At 42.3% G+C, this 16,203-nt stretch overlaps 1 protein-coding gene across 1 annotated transcript in view; it reads left to right on the top strand.

Moving 5' to 3' along the window:
- The first annotated feature begins 3,832 nt into the window (after positions 1–3,832).
- kita (KIT proto-oncogene, receptor tyrosine kinase a) overlaps positions 3,833–16,203 on the top strand; it is a 43,451-nt gene continuing 31,080 nt past the window's right edge. Inside the window, exons 1-5 of the mRNA XM_079505175.1 lie at positions 3,833–3,929; positions 8,048–8,302; positions 11,464–11,748; positions 12,402–12,541; positions 15,562–15,757. Coding sequence (XP_079361301.1) covers positions 3,875–3,929; positions 8,048–8,302; positions 11,464–11,748; positions 12,402–12,541; positions 15,562–15,757 — 931 coding nt within the window. The 5' untranslated portion in view covers positions 3,833–3,874. The remainder of the gene's footprint in view (positions 3,930–8,047; positions 8,303–11,463; positions 11,749–12,401; positions 12,542–15,561; positions 15,758–16,203) is intronic.

The following is a 16,203-nucleotide window of genomic DNA, read 5'->3' as shown; positions in this document are numbered from 1 at the left end:
AACTGAAAGAAGAACTGAAATCTCAGCCATATGTATTTGTGTACATGGAAGAATTTCAACCATTTTGCCGTATGTTAATCATAAATAATGTTTTTATTATTGTTAGATTTTTTTCATAATTATAGCCTACACATTTGAATTAGTGGTCTATAATAAGATGAAAAGGCAAGGGCTAAATAGATGTCATGCCCACAATGAGACTGTTGGGCCCTTCTGTTCTTCTTGAATTAGCCCCCCTTTAAAATGTGTAGCACACAGGCATAGTCACTATGGCACATTATGAGTCCATTCGTATACATTTAGGGCTAGCTATTTGGGTTTCTGGTAAAATTATTGACCATTTATTTTGTATGTCCGTGACAAAAATCAAGCGTAGCGTTAGTTCATTGCGGCACGGAAGGCAGATGGTTATTATATATGTATATATAGTTCCCCTCATTCATTCCCCCTAGTAATTCATTCTGCCTCCCTGTAGTTCTTAGTCCAGGGGTTATGGGATATTCTTGTATTGTTTGCGATTGTGTAGATCCATTGTGTTGAATCATGTGTTGATGTGTTATTACTGTGTATTGTTGTTCATGGATTATTGTATCTTTGGCTCTGCTCTGGGGGATCGTTGATATCAGAGCTGTGTCTCGGTGCACAGATAATCGGAGATATCAAATGTGATATCAGACCCGTGTCTAGGTACACAGATCATCTGATATCACATGAGCAGAGCCACACCGCCATACTCACATGCAATAGCTTTGCAATAAATGGTCTATGGTCAATCTGAGCTGAAGTGTCTCAATTAAATAAAATATTTGCGAACGAAGTGAGCACTAACTATAGAAGCTGGCCAAAACGGTCTGTCTGTGTGTCTGTGTGTCACGCTGTAACACCACCCGCCCGCCACCAGAGGGCAACTGAAATTGTAACGATACAGAGAAGAAATTGTAACGATACAGAGGTCTCTGTGTGTGTGTGTGTGTGTGTGTGTGTGTGTGTCAGACTGCCACAACATCTTCGTTCACTTCCCGCGTTTACGTGTCTTACTTAAGTTGTGATCAAAATGTTTGTTCATATAACTTGCGTGTGGAGAGAGGGAAAGTAAAATTTTACGTGTGAAAATGCACAAATGTGCGTGCATGAGGTGTGTGCACGCGCATTTTGCGGCGCGCGCTTACACGTGCGCAGTTTGCGCACCCCTTCCTAAACGTTCAGCACCTCCTACTGTAAATACCTTCCCGCGGCCCTGGGACTATGGAATGACTGGCAGTGCTTTTGCCTGAAGATGCTCATATAGGTTAGAGTATAGTTCACAAAATGTGGATTGGAGCCAGACCAGACCTGGCCTTGAATGTGACTGACGAGTAATATTTTAAAATCAATTCTTAAAGATATTGGCAGCCAGTGTAGTGATGATAAAATGGGATAAATGTGGTCACATTTCTTGGAGCCAGTTAAAAGCTGGGCTGCAGTGTTCCTGACGCACAACAGTTTTGATGGTTGGAGCAATTTAAATATTGTAATGTGTGGGTTGGATTCATGAAATACATGCTATGGTTAAGACATGGTCCAATGATGTCCGGCGATGAGCCAAACAGAACTTGGCAGTATGTGTCTACTGTAGTTGACCAATCAGTAAGCCTTTTATGACGCACAACAGTTTTGTTGGATACAAGCTTTAACCATTGTCATGTGTTGGTTAGAATGCACGAAAAACACGTTTTCCAGCTCTTGAGGGATTCATACCAAAGTGAAACTGATATAAAGTGGGTTTGTGTGATTTTGGAGACATCACATTTTTCTGGGAATGCCTCTGCCATGACTAAAGTGCAGTGTGCATGTAAAATAGCAGTGGACGTCTCGTTATATGCCGGTAGTCGTGGGTAGAGTCTGGCAATTGGAAGATAGCCGGTTCGACACCCCGGCTCACCCAGTGTCAGTGTATGTGTTAAAGCACTGGTTCCCAAAGTGGGGTCCAGCGACCCCCAGGGATTCTTGAGCGAGTTCCAGGGGGTACCCAGCTATACATGATAGTTTGGAACCAAATGGACCCTTATGGCATGTCATGTGTACGCTCTCAGAATTAAATTAACATTTATTTTACATTATCAACTGGAGTCCCACATAGGTAGAAATGGCATTAAAAGAGGGTCCGTAGCCTAATGGCAATGCTTGTCAAACTGGAGGTCCTTGAAATTAAACGGGTTGAGAATCACTATAGAGCAGTAGAAATCTTCTCTTATGGGGGTCCCGGGCATATCTCTTCAAATGGGGGTCCTCGGGCTAATACGTGTCCATTTGGGGGTCCTTGACACGAACATTTGTGGGAACCACTGTGTTAAAGTATCCCAGATCAAGACAATAACCCCTGCAAGCTTTGAATAATAAATGCATTTGCATAAAACAAGCATATGTTATATGAATTATATGAAACACTTGAAAACTACCCATTTTAATAAAAATACTGACGACTATGGAAACATCAATGCAAATAAACACTCCCCCCCCCCCCAATAAGCTCAGCAGGTAGTCAACCTGCGCTTGTAAAATGAAGTTGACTAATGAGTCACAGATTTTTCAGCCTGGAGTGCATTCCATTGGATTGAGTGCATGCATGTGTCCTGAAGAGACCCCACATTTTACCCTGTATTATTCTATTCAATTTACATTTGTATGGTGAAATGTTTACACAATAGGGTCTGTGAGCCTGTGCACTACACATGTCATTCTCATTTGTATATTTGCATTTTGGAATTCTTGTGAAGTAGGCCTGCCCAGAAGGTGTATGCAAACACACGTGGATGTGCACGGGTGATAAAATCCACCTGCCCTTATCTGACCCACCTGACTGAAACTGTTGTTTCAATTTCTCACTCACTCACTCACACACACACGCACGCACGCATGCACGCACGCACGCACGCACGCACACACACACACACACACACACACACACACACACACACACACACACACACACACACCAGGGCCAGTTCTAGCCTGCCCCCGGGCAGGATGAATCTATGGGTTGCTTCCCTTGTGGTATTTATTTATATTGGCTAAAAAGAAATATTCATTTTCTTTGTGGGCAGTACCATTGACCATTTTCAATAATGAAAACCCATGGTTAATATTTTAAATGGCATTTAATTAAGTGTCACAATGGCCAGAGATTGTAGCATATACTGTATATTTATATAATGTGTCTGATTGTCTAAAAGATATCATTACTTAAATTATTATATCATGACATTTGCTGTTGATGAGATAATTAGGCTCTCGCAGCATGCATGTGCCACTGCAGCAATATGTTTATCTTTCAGCTTGACTCGGCTATCCTCCTATCCAAATTGTAGGCCTAAACCCATAATTAAACTTTAAATTTACGAGCAACAACACAGCAACTGTTCATAATTATTCTATCTTCGATTCTCACTATTCAGTTTTCAATTTAAAAAGTGGCCGGAAAGTCAATTGTGGCTTGACGAGGATAATTGCTGACTGAGATGACGCAATCGTGGTGCGCTCCCAGGCGCACTGCCCTCTCTAGAAGCCAATTTGGTGCAGCTTATAATACTTCACCGAAAATAGATCTACAAGCTCAAGAAAGACCCATTATTAGGTTTTTCGGTCGAAGATTTTCCCCTGGCGGGCGAACTCCGACAGAACGTTATGTTGTTGGTTTATATTGGAGGAGAGATCAGGGGCATCATCATCATCATCATCATCATCACTGTTCCTTTAAAGACTTGGGATGTAACGCAGCCCACAGAATACAGTCAGTCAACTTCACAACACTCTGAGGCACTTCATGGACCTCACGTGAATGAGAGAGGCACAAGCGACACCATCACATGCAGCCACACCGATGGAATTATAAACTATGGAATACCACTGGATACTGTTTACTGTTTTTCTACAGTTAACCTTCCATCCAGGTAAAGGCATTCATAATAAATAATAATAATAATAATAAACACTTGCTGCGTCAGTAGCCTATACCAATAGGCTTCTTATGGAACTTGTTGCATGCTTTCAACTTTGTTTTAATAACCTGGAATGGACTTTTGATACCCGATCGATTGTATGCATGTAATTCGTTGCTTTGCAGACGTGTTGGGACATTTATTAATGTCTCTCTCGTCGTGTTTTCCTTGATTTCAAAAAACTTATAGTTGAATTTTCAGCATGGCTGTCAATGCTGGTTTTAAGTAGGCTATATCGCTGCATGTTTCGTTTAATTTCTACTTATTGCCCTATTATTATTATTTAGCCTTTAGCTTAGTCTACAAACATATATAACAGGCAAGCCAAAACCTTTAGCCATGCACCACTGTGAAACCTAATAGAGGAAACTGGATATTGGTGAACCGGGTGCCCAGTTGCGCTCCTCTCAATAATTCATTTTCATATGAAGGCAACTTCAGAGCATGCATACGCGAAAAAACAAGTAACCAACCCCTGGCATAAAAAGAGGCAATTCATTAAAATATATTAATTACACTGCTTTGCGTGATCCGACAGCAATCCACACTCGTTTTTTTTTTGTACGGTCATCAACTCCTGCTGTTTTTCCTCGAGGTTCAGTTCAAAGATGCGCCGATAAGCCAACCGTCAGTATGGAAATACTGAGCGTTCCCTGGAAGCATGCAAATGAGCTCTGTTTTGGACTAAAGCCCAGCCAAACTATCTTAGATAGCATAAACGATTTTCTTCGAAATGTTTTTAACATCAGCCTGTTAAACTGGAATGACCAAAACATATAGCCTACAGACTGCATGTATTTATGGCTGTCCATCAACAAGCTAACAGTGTTAATGTTTTCACAATATTTAGTTTTAGTCTTTCGAATAACACACCATTTAGTCTTAGTCCTTCTTAGTCTTCTGAAAAGCCTTAGTCGACGTATAGTCTTTAGTCTTAGACTTAGTCAACAAAATGAACACTGCAAGCTAATTGTTTTAAGGACGTACATTTATTTTTTAAATGTAGCCAGGCTATGTAGGCTTTAGATATAGTTATTTGTCAATTTCCTACTATAGCCTGCAATTAAAAGCATGCATTACTTTGTTTGTCCCATTTAGACGTATGGAATGGAAATGCATTTTAAGGAGAAATTAATCAAATCTAATCATAACCAATGAAGCACCCCACATCCCCACATGCGCACCGTTGCAAACCGTCCATTGGTGCTTACTCCTTTGACGGCAGGTGGACATTATTCTCTATATTCGCAATGGTTTGCTGCAATTATGCGACACAAAGCCTAATAGATATTATGCCTAATTAAGGGAGGTTAATTGTTGATGTTTTGGAGGTGTCGACTGTTGACCAAAGTACGTAATTTGAGTGTCTTTCTCTAGGCTATGTACACAGGCTTACCTGTCACATGATGCATGAGGCTCACGAAGTTTGCTGTAAGCCTGTTTATGTAGAGAGAGAGAGAGAGAGAGAGAGAGAGACAGACGTAATTTATAACTACTATTGACATAGTGGCCTAGCAATTCTTCCCCATATTTTATTTTATTTGTTCTTGTTGTCATATAGGCTATTAACTTTAAGGTAAAAATCCATACATCCATAATTCAAAATTCAGTCCAGGCTACATTATTACATATGATAACTTTAAAGGTGTATAGGCTATATTTTCAACTTTACTATAGCCTACTGTATGTGCCAAAGCAAGTCACACCCAGTTCAGATTGTATTCCCGATCAACATTGTCTTGATTTAAACATTATGTATTTGGGAAATTTGGATCTCATTCAACCAAAGCGTAATTTGAACTTGTACACATGTCTCTGTCCAGGGAAGCTGCACTGATCTTGCATGCTTTTTCCAACCACAAGTTGCTGATTTCACATGGAGAGTAAAATAATTTGGGTCTATTCTTGTTAGTTAAATCAACACAGCAATTTGTTTGCACACGATTATGCACATTCACATCTTTGTCTGCCCAAATACTTCCAATGCACAACCACATCATTAACATCATTAACCACTTAAATCCTGTATACTTAGTCCCCCAGGGGTCTATTCTTGCCTTGGCCCCCTCCCATTTCCCTCCCAAATCTCTTTGCTGAATAAAGCAGCTGGATTGAGTAATTGGGGTTAAGTGCCTTGCCAAAGAGTTCCTTAGCAAGTGGTGGAGGAGGGTTATTGTTTGCAGTGTCCCACCTGGGGGCTCAGGTACAGCCAACCCCTCCTAAGCCTCTAGGCTAATAGCTGCTACACCCAAGCCAACTGACAAAACATCCAGTTGGCAGGTTAAATATCCTTATATAAAACTGAGAAAACTCTGCCTGCATCCATTGTTATTGTTCCTCCGCAATGGGTTGGCCAGTCAATTCCAAATTGCATATGGGCAGTCCATAAATGCTCATGAGCTGACTTTCCCCAAATGTAAGCAGATTATTAGCATTTTTGTCAAGTCTGTGCAGAGTTGCGGTGCGCGCATCCATGCAACTCTGCATGTACTGTAGGCGGGGTGCATGCACTGCACGCATCCCCAGGTTGTGAAGTTTGAAATGCAAATCCTAAAATTTCATTCCATGAATTCTCTGTCCGCTTGGTGGCCAAGGTCAATTACGATCATGTGTCGTCAAGTTTGCTTGTCACAGTAAAAGTGTCTAGACTTACTGTACTTAAGACTCAAGTCTTGTTCAGGGTTGGCCTTCCTTTCTGCTAAATGCCTGAATTACAAATTGTCCTTCCAGGTTTGAACCACACACCATGCAGTTCATAAGAGCAGTGGTTCTCAAAATGTGGTCCAGGGGCCCCCAGGGGTCCCCAGCTCAGTTTAACCACTTTACAAGCTCAAAACATGCCATGATGCAAGGCTCAACACTTTATAGAGGTTATGGATCGTCTGTTTTCGAAAGATTCAAATAATAATGATCTTGAAAATCTTTGAACAATTGTGCACATCTTTTTTAAATAGGCTATCTTTTTGTGGCTTTCGCCATTATTTTTTATTTTTTATAGAGGGATAGAGTTACAGTATAAAATGGGGAGAAAGATGGGGGGTGACATGCCGTCAGGATCGGGAGTCGAACCCGCGGCACACTGCCAAGGTGCAGACAGCTACACCAGCCGCCCGGGCCAATAATTGTGCACATTTTTAAGAACACAAGTTTGCAGATGGTGGTCTGTGGCTAATACAGTACATATCACTTTGGGGGACCATGACATGAAAAGGTTTGAGAGCCACTGCATTAGAGGATTGAAAGTTGTTAAGCGTCAGTTTGGTGTTGCAAAGCTGTCTGGTCTGGTTTCACTGCTCCTGAAAGACATTTCGTTGTCTGGAACCACTGACCAGGACGATTAGAATCTGAAGGGGCTCATGGAAGGAATGTTAGTTTTGGGTATTTTCTCAGTTGCCAAAGCACTTGGTGCTTCGTTTCTTTGAAGCGCGCATTAAATTATCCCATGTCCAAGATATATTGTTATTGTCCCTTCCAGAAGCAATTCAGCTGCATAAAGTACAGCGCAGTGAAAATATTTTACTTATTAAAATCCCAGCAATAACACAGGGCTTGTCATGGTTGAGGCCAGCTGTCACACAGTTATGTGTTGACCACGAGGTCAGGAAGCAACATATCAAAAAACACCATGTTCGTCTGTGGACCTTCGTCAGCGGCCCTGTGAGAACGTTTTGTGGCTGATTTTGGGTCCTGACCCCACATTTGAGAACCACACTTTTAGGCTATACTTATATTATAGGCAAATTGTGGTGTGGGGAAGTTGTGGTGAAATCCATTTCCCAGCATGTAATCTAGATGGGTTTGGCTGAGAGATTTTACAATCCACAAGTTTACAACGCATTAAGTGCTTAAGTGGTTTACAGTGTATTTCATGTTTACTTGTTTGTTAGTTCATGTGTAATTAAAGTTAAATGTTCTTTTCATATATTGAAGTTTAACATACAGCAGGCCTATATACTTTTTTTCTTGTCTATTTATGTTTCGTTGGCTATTCATTTGGATTCCAACATTTTCATTCTACAAAATACTGATCAAAACGGGCCATTCTGATGGCATTCATTGTCATGTTGCAGGCAGCACCAGGCCCAGTATCGTGCCCAGCGGGCCCCACCTGGTCATCCCGCTCAACGGCCAGGTGACCCTGCGCTGCCAGGGCCAGCAGGCGGTGCAATGGCTGCGGGAGGACAAGCTGAAGGTGCGCGGGGAGCAGCGGAGCGCCGGGCTGTCGGTGATGCACATCCGCCGGGCCCAGCCCGTCCACATGGGCCGTTACATCTGTCTGGAGGAGAGCTCCAGGGAGCAGAGCTCTGTCTATGTCTACGTCAAAGGTATGCTTCAACCCACTGGTCCTAAAACGAAGAAAATCTAAAATGTTCAGAAATGGTCAAATATTTCTTAAAAACGCAAACGCAAATAGCAGATCTACAAGCTCCCACTCGAGTCGTGAGGTTCTGTGAGCTTGTGCATTGGCTATTTTAGCTTTTTGTGAAATAGGGCATAATTAAGGCTCAAACCACAACATTGCAACGTCCTTGTTTGAAGGACATGTCACACAAATGCAACTCCTTGCAACTGCCATTGAGGATAATGGTTGCATGGAACTACATGCAACCATTCACAACCGTTTAGTTTCAAGGAGTGAATCATTGGTGTGGTTTGGGCGTGCGTGGGTGCGTGCGTGCATGCATGCATGCGTGAGAAAAGAGAAAAACTGAATTGAAGGTTGATGGAACAGACTGCAGGGAAACGCAGCCAAGATGCGCTGTCATTTGTCAGAGGCAGTGAATAGTAATGGCTGTATAGTCCCCTGAGGTGTCGTTGCAGACAAAGATGTGTGTCCTACATGCAGTACAGCCGGTAAGGGCTAATTCAGACCGCATGCTGAGGCAGTCACGTCCATTACCCATGTTGTTTTGCAGGTTTTGGGCAGTGCCGGTGCCTGTTTTCTGGCGTGTGGTTTGTTTGATGACGTGCCTGCTAAGTGGGGTCCACCTGAGGACAACACGGCACTTCATTTTTATTGTTGAACTGCACTTTGTACTCCACACTTCAGACACATTGAAAGCATTGCGTCAAAATGTTGCAAACTTGCAATGGGACACTCCACCCGCTTGCCCCTATAGAATGGAATGGTGTGACGCTACTTAATCATTCATGTGTGACTATGCTCTAAATCGGGCATTAAACGCTTTCCCCTCATTGCGAGTCTTTGGTCTGAAAGGCTTAATAATTGATTGAGGTTCCTCTCTCTGTCACCAGATGTCTTTGGCCATAACTGTAGGCTAACATGTTGCAGGTGTGCCGTTAAGTGGGGAAAACCCCAAGTGCCAAAATCTAGACACTGACACACCAGAGATATCAGGATGAATAAAGCTCCTTTATTTGTTCTTGAATGCACACCTTCAGTCAGTTCCTTGTGTCCAAAATGTCGAAGATCTTGCAGTATTGTATTGGAGTGTTTGAGTGTTTTAAAGGTGCACGCACATTGTCTCATCTTGCCTCACTAGTAAAAACAATGTGCAAAGTCCCGTGTTTACAAGTGACATCATTCCAACACCCTGAAGGGATCAGTACATTGTAATAGACTGTTTGGTTGTTAAACAATACCCTGAAGGGATCAGTACATTGTAATAGACTGTTTGGTTGTTAAACAACTACAGTACTAGGCCTTAAGTGATGATTGAGTAGTATAATGTTAGGATAATATGACTCTGCCACTTCAAAGGAGCTAATCCTGCTCAGTATACATTTAATCTAAAATGCAAATGTTGCAATTGTTGCATTTTAGAATCTGAAAAGAACTTAGCAGCACTATTGGTAATGCTGGTACTCGCCGTAATCGGTGCACAGCTGATTTCTCATGTTTCAGTTCAACTAATATCACAATTTTATTCATAAAGCACGTTGAAAAACAACGAGTGTTGACCAGTGCCATGCAGCAGCATACACATATAAAAGACTAGAAGCTCAACCAGCCTTCGGACGCTCTAGTGCAAGGCAAAAATAAATACATTAAAAAAATATATATATATATATATATATATATATATATATACATACATACATACATACATACATACATACATACATACATACATACATACATACATACATACATACATACATACATACATACATACACAGTATATACAAAAATATATTTGTATATTTTTTTAAAGAAAGAAAGGAAGAGATGTAAGAAATGTTGCGCAATAGCATTACATTTGATGAAGATGAATTAACTGTAGATCGTGCAAGTCCATTAACGGTGAGGAAAGCAGCTATCATCCTTTGCATAATAATGAACAATTTTTGTGTAAAATGTGGAGTCATTTTGAGCTTGCGTGTGCCGTGAGACCCTGCGCAAAGCTGACTTGAACTCCATGGCCATCCTCTCAGATTAGTGTAGCTTAATGACAGAAAAGAACAGGTTAAAACATTCAAGTTAAAATGTAACCCAAATACTGTACACGCATAGTCGCATACTGTACATGGCATGGAAACTGGTTTAAAAGGCTTCAAAGGCTGTGGAGAACAGGTGTGTTTTGAGTCTGTATTCTAACGTGTCCAGAGAAGAGGCACACCTAACTGTGAAGTAATAACTAATATTATTAGAGGGACCAGGACTCCAGGACTCAGGGGTCTATTTCTATAGCCACACCCCCACCTTGATGCATGGAGTCTGTGTGTTAACCACTCCATATGGTTGAGCGCCGAGCGGAGTACCTCAGGGCGTTGCAACGTGTTGTGAGCTTGTCGATCTGCTATTTCCCACAAAAGTTTCCCTCAGAATATGGATCCACACACACACACACACACACACACACACACACACACACACACACACACACACACACACACACACACACACACACACACACACACACACACACACACACACACACAGAGGGAGCTAGAGAGGGAGAATGAACAAATCAAGGCACTCAGGTGAATACGGTTTTATTGTAATTTACACCATTTACATCATGTCAAGGACCGCCAAATTGAAGTATTTGACCTCTTTCTGAAAAGATTTTGTGAGATCTTTGAGAAAGATCTTTAGCATATCTACAAGCTCACAAGGCTCACAAGATAGGCCTATTGTGACATGTCGGGAGCTTGTAGATCGGCTATTTTCAAATCGCCAAAGTATAAACTAGGGTTAAAGTGGTTAAACTAAAGTTTGCTATTGATGCTATATAAACACATTTTGCTGTTGACATATTGGAAGCCCCTCAAGGACCCCTGGGGGACCCCAGATCCCACTTTGAGAACCACTGATTCGCACAATCCCTTTCTGGAAGTCAAAATGAAATCAAGTCATGTCCAAGGAAATAAAGTACTCTAAGGGAATAATTGCATTTGGCAAATTATCCCATTTTGTATGCTAATTATGTAACATTATCCTGCGACCACAAATGTGGTTTATGTGTCTTTACGAACGTGCAACATCTGATGAAAAAAACGAAATCTAAAATCTTTTTGGCAGATCCCGACAATGCCTTCAGAAAATCAATGGTGAACAGCATCTTGGCTCGAGTAGGAGACGGCGCTTCCATTTCATGCCTGGCAACCGACCCAGGTCTAGTCAACCTGCGCCTGGAACCGTGTCAGGGCGGAGCGCTGGCCGCTGGTCTGCAGTACACTGCCAGCCTGGAGAAAGGCATCGTTATACACCACGCGCAGAAGTCCTACGAGGGTTGCTACGTGTGCACGGCAAAGCTGGGAGAGACCCATGTCAAATCCCACCCCTACGAACTGACAGTGAGACCAGGTAAAAATGTATGTTTTGTGTGTGTGTGTGTGTGTGTGTGTGTGTGTGTGTGTGTGTGTGTGTGTGTGTGTGTGTGTGTGTGTGTGTGTGTGTGTGTGTGTGTGTGTGTGTGTGTGTGTTTGTGTGTGTGAGCGCACTTCTGGGCGGCAGTGTCTCAGGATATAGTTTAGTTGCTTGGGAAACGGTTCCCAGTTCGATCCCCGACACCGCCCTCTGGTAAGTGTCGATGTGTCCTTGAACAATACACTGAAGCCCTAACTGCTCCCGATGAGCAGGTTGGTGCCTTGTGTGAATGTGAATAGATGAATATAATGCATATTGTAAAAACACTTTGGATAAAGGCAATATACTGTATAAATGCACCATTATGAAGTGGATAAGTGAAGTGGATGCATGCATCAGATTGCGAAAGTGCCATTCACACTGAGCACTATAACTATAACTATAAAAATATAGTTTTAAAATTCAAAAGTCAAGTCACAGTTGGCACAGTTCACACCGACTATACCTTTAATTATCAATATTAATGGTTATCTTATCTTATCTTAGCGTCATAGTGCTCAGTGTGAATGGCACTTTAGCCATCTGATGTATCCACTGTGCACTGGACTGACAGGAAATATTAATTTCACGCCGTCTCGTTCCCCCGACAGTACCCGATGGCCCACCTGTCATTGAGATGCGGGCCCCCAAAAGGCTGATCCTGACAGAGGGTCAGAGACTCTCCATTGCCTGCAGCACCGCCAACGTCAACAGTGACATCAAGCTGACGTGGTCTGTCCCTCCTGGCTCGGTGAGAACCCTTTCTCCTTTTCCTCTATACGCTGGCCATATACATACAGTTCTTCTCCCCAGGGGCCAGGCGGGGGGGGGGCCCTTCCAGGGCCACTGACCTATAATAATATTGGATTGGATTCGTTGCAAACCGACCTCTAGGGGGCGATGGTTGAAAACCTTATACCCCATAGGCTAACACCATGCGAAAAATAAAAAACTAGTCATCAAGTGCACAACAAAACCTTATGATTTTTGACATGTTCCTTCCCAGGCAGCTAACATTTGAGTCCAACGTCTGGCTTTCGGAATTACGTCTTATGGCAGCCAAGTCTATGGACTTTTAATGTTTGTTTAGAGCTCTTTTTTGTACACATAGAGTACAGCTGGGGGTCCCTGGCACAAAATACTTTCAGATGGGGGACCGCCGCAAAATATAATTTGTTGCTGTCGGGAGGAAACCTCCTAACTCGATTTTGCATAAATCAGTGCTATTGAACACCCTTTACGTCTGTGTGTTGTTTCGAAAATATTGAACCAATGGAAAGTAGTAAAAGTGCTTTGGACAAAACCTCTTGTCTTAACTCCATTGGACCCTCAAACTGTCTGCTGAAGCAACTAACTCCACCACCTCTCCCCCTCTCATGCAAGTAATTGACAATATATAAACTCACAACACCAACTTTGATGAGGCAGTATTGCTTTGTTTTGAAAATATAAGGTTTTCTTAATTTCCTGAAAAATGTATAATTTTCATTTCCTGAAAAATGAAAATTTTGGAGTTAAGAGGTTTCTTCCCGACAGCAGAGATATAGCAATTTGGGGGTCCTTTGTTTGAGAACTGCTGATTTAGAAGGTTCTGGTCTTAATGGGTTAAAAGTATGTACGCTATTTGTCGTACAAATGAAGTTTCTAGGGCCTAAGGGGTTGAGAATGATCCAGGTTCTGTCTGCGTCAGAGGCTTGTCGCTGAGAGATAAACAATATCCGAAGATACCCGTGAAAGATTAGGACAAACAGTTTACAGTGAATATTTTTTTTAAATTTCAAAACAAAAAAGTCATAGGGAAATCCTACAGTGGGAGTCATTGTGAATGTGAAAAAAAGAACAGGAATGCCTGGGGGTTGTGGGACAAGGAGATATTAGTCAAAAAGTGAAGGTTTTCACTTCTTGACCTGTTCTCATGTGATTTCATCCACACTAATCTTTTTGCCTGGACACAAAGCCAAATATGTAAATCAAACTCCCAATGCATTTGGGAGATATCGAGACAGGAAGCATGGGGAAAATCATATTGTACATTTGAGACAAACTATTAGCACACGCTGGGGGAAACTATCAAAGCTCGTTTGAAACTTGAATACATTTTGGTCTGCTCTTAAACCACTTAAGCCCCAAGCTTTCATAGCCCCAATTCTCGGTTATGTTATTCTAATTTATACTAATATGGCTGTTTCCGCTGTTTAAAAAGAAAATGTTTGCCTATAATGACATGTCCAAGATTGGGATGCCAAAGTTAAAGTGGTTAACAGTCTGTCAAACTCACATGATCTCAAACTTTCCAGACCAAGTGAGATGTCACAACGTTCACACTGGTGAGCACTTTGAGTCACTCAGCACAGCATAAAGTTATATTCGATCAAACAATTTCCTATACTCAAATACCGCAAACAAATATTTTGCATTATTTACGGTAATTAATTTGTGAGGCAAGTTTTCCAAGCTATGGATTGTTTTTATATTGATTTGGATCAAAGGCTTTTGGCATAAAATATAAACAAACGTACCATTAACTGCTTTTAATGGATAGTCAGATATTGATATCCTCTCCCAGGGGCGTGACTTGTACTTTGGCTTCAGTACAGTGAACTGGAGTGACGGTACAGAGCTGTAACAGCTGTACAGTGAACTGGAGTGACGGTACACAGCTGTAACAGCTGATGTGGTGTGATTGTCTGTACTGCAGGTCATTGCTTCTCAACGTGGTCCTTGAGAGGGGTCCTGGTTGTCGCCATTTAAATAATTGACAGTTAGGAACCAAATTAATCCTTGAGCCCAAGCCGCACTAATGATTAACCATGCAACTACTTGAAACATGCAACTACAGTACTTGCAACCACTATCCCCAATGGCAGTTGCAAGGAGTTGGCATTGGTGTCGTTGACCTTAAAACTGTTTTGTTGCAGGGAGTTGCGACTATTTGCAACTGGTGTGGTTTGGGCTTTACAGCTCTGTAACTCTGAGAGTGCACAAATGTATGGAGAATGGAGGTGACTGGAAAGGCCGATGGAGGGCTCGTCTAAGGACGATATAGAGAGAGACAAATGGAAAAGTTATACAGGTTGTTACAAGTCCATTTGATGCCATTAAATACACTCTCAGATTAACTCATTAAAACTGGGAAAAGTTTGTGCAATTTTAAACTTTAGCTATTCAAAAATAAAAGATCTACAAGCTCACAGCGGGTCATTTTGTTCCACGTTATGAACTTGTAGATCTGCTATTTTTAGTGTTAAACATTTGTGCAAATCTTTGAATATATATATTTAAAGCAAAGCATTTTAACTTAAACTGGGGGTCGCTGCAACAAACTGAGGATGTTAGCGTAGATTGGGGTCCCAGAGAGAAAAAATAAAAACATCAAAAGGGGGTCCGTGGCCTAATGCATAAGTACACTGTATGACTGCTATAGGAATGCACTGCAGTCATCTGCAGACCAAAGGTTATCTCTGTCCTGACCCAGAATGGAGATAGATCAGTCAGAGTTCATGTCATCTTATGCACAGAATCTTGGCTGCATGTGTATGTATGTATATGTATGCATGCATGCCGTGTGTGTGTGTGTGTGCGTGTGCGTGTGCGTGTGCGTGTGCGCGTGCGTGCGTGCGTGCGTGCGTGCGTGCGTGTATGTGTGTGCCCGTGCGTGCGTGAGTGCAGGCCACCCCCCCCCCCAGCATGTTTGTGTTCTGCTGAAAGTACTTGGCGAGGGCAGGCACGCAGACAGGGTTAATCTCTATAGAGATCTCTGGGCGTTGACAGGGTGCCGTCTGGTATCCACAGCAACCAGCAAAGGTTGACAGCAACTCCCGCATCCTGACGGAGCCGTCCTTCACTCATGTGCGCAGCGGCAGGCTCCACATTGACGCCGTGGTGGGCTATGACTCCGGCCGCTACAGCTGCGAGGCCCAGAACGAGAAGGGCACCAACGTGGAGTCTGTGTGGCTGGATGTTTACGGTGAGACACAAATCCTGGAAATCACAAGCTCCCCCTGATGCACAGAGATATGGAATGATGGATGTATACGTTTAGAGGCGTATGGTATTGTATTACTGTCATGCAATGGAATGTTTTGTGCCTTTGCCGCCTAGATGAGTTCCTGTTATCCTCGTCTGTTTTTTTTCCCGTCGCAAATGGACCGTGATTATTGTGCTTGCAGTATTTGCATTTACTGTACTTGCCAGTGCAGACATAATACAGTACAATAATACTGAGCTGTCTCTGAACTCAATGAACTGTTGACTCACTCAACGCAGGTTCAGTTTATTGTCACATCACGAGTTCACATTACATCACCCGTTGTAAAAATCCTTTTGCGCAAGCGTCCCACAAACTGCAGTCACAGTATAAGAATAAGAGTGAAAGTAAGAATAAAAAGGTCAAATAAATGTGTCTAGTAAATG

Source organism: Electrona antarctica (assembly GCF_951216825.1).
Source record: "Electrona antarctica genome assembly, chromosome: 7".
In the NCBI taxonomy this organism is placed as follows: domain Eukaryota; kingdom Metazoa; phylum Chordata; class Actinopteri; order Myctophiformes; family Myctophidae; genus Electrona; species Electrona antarctica.
This window is presented reverse-complemented; position numbering and strand designations above follow the sequence as displayed.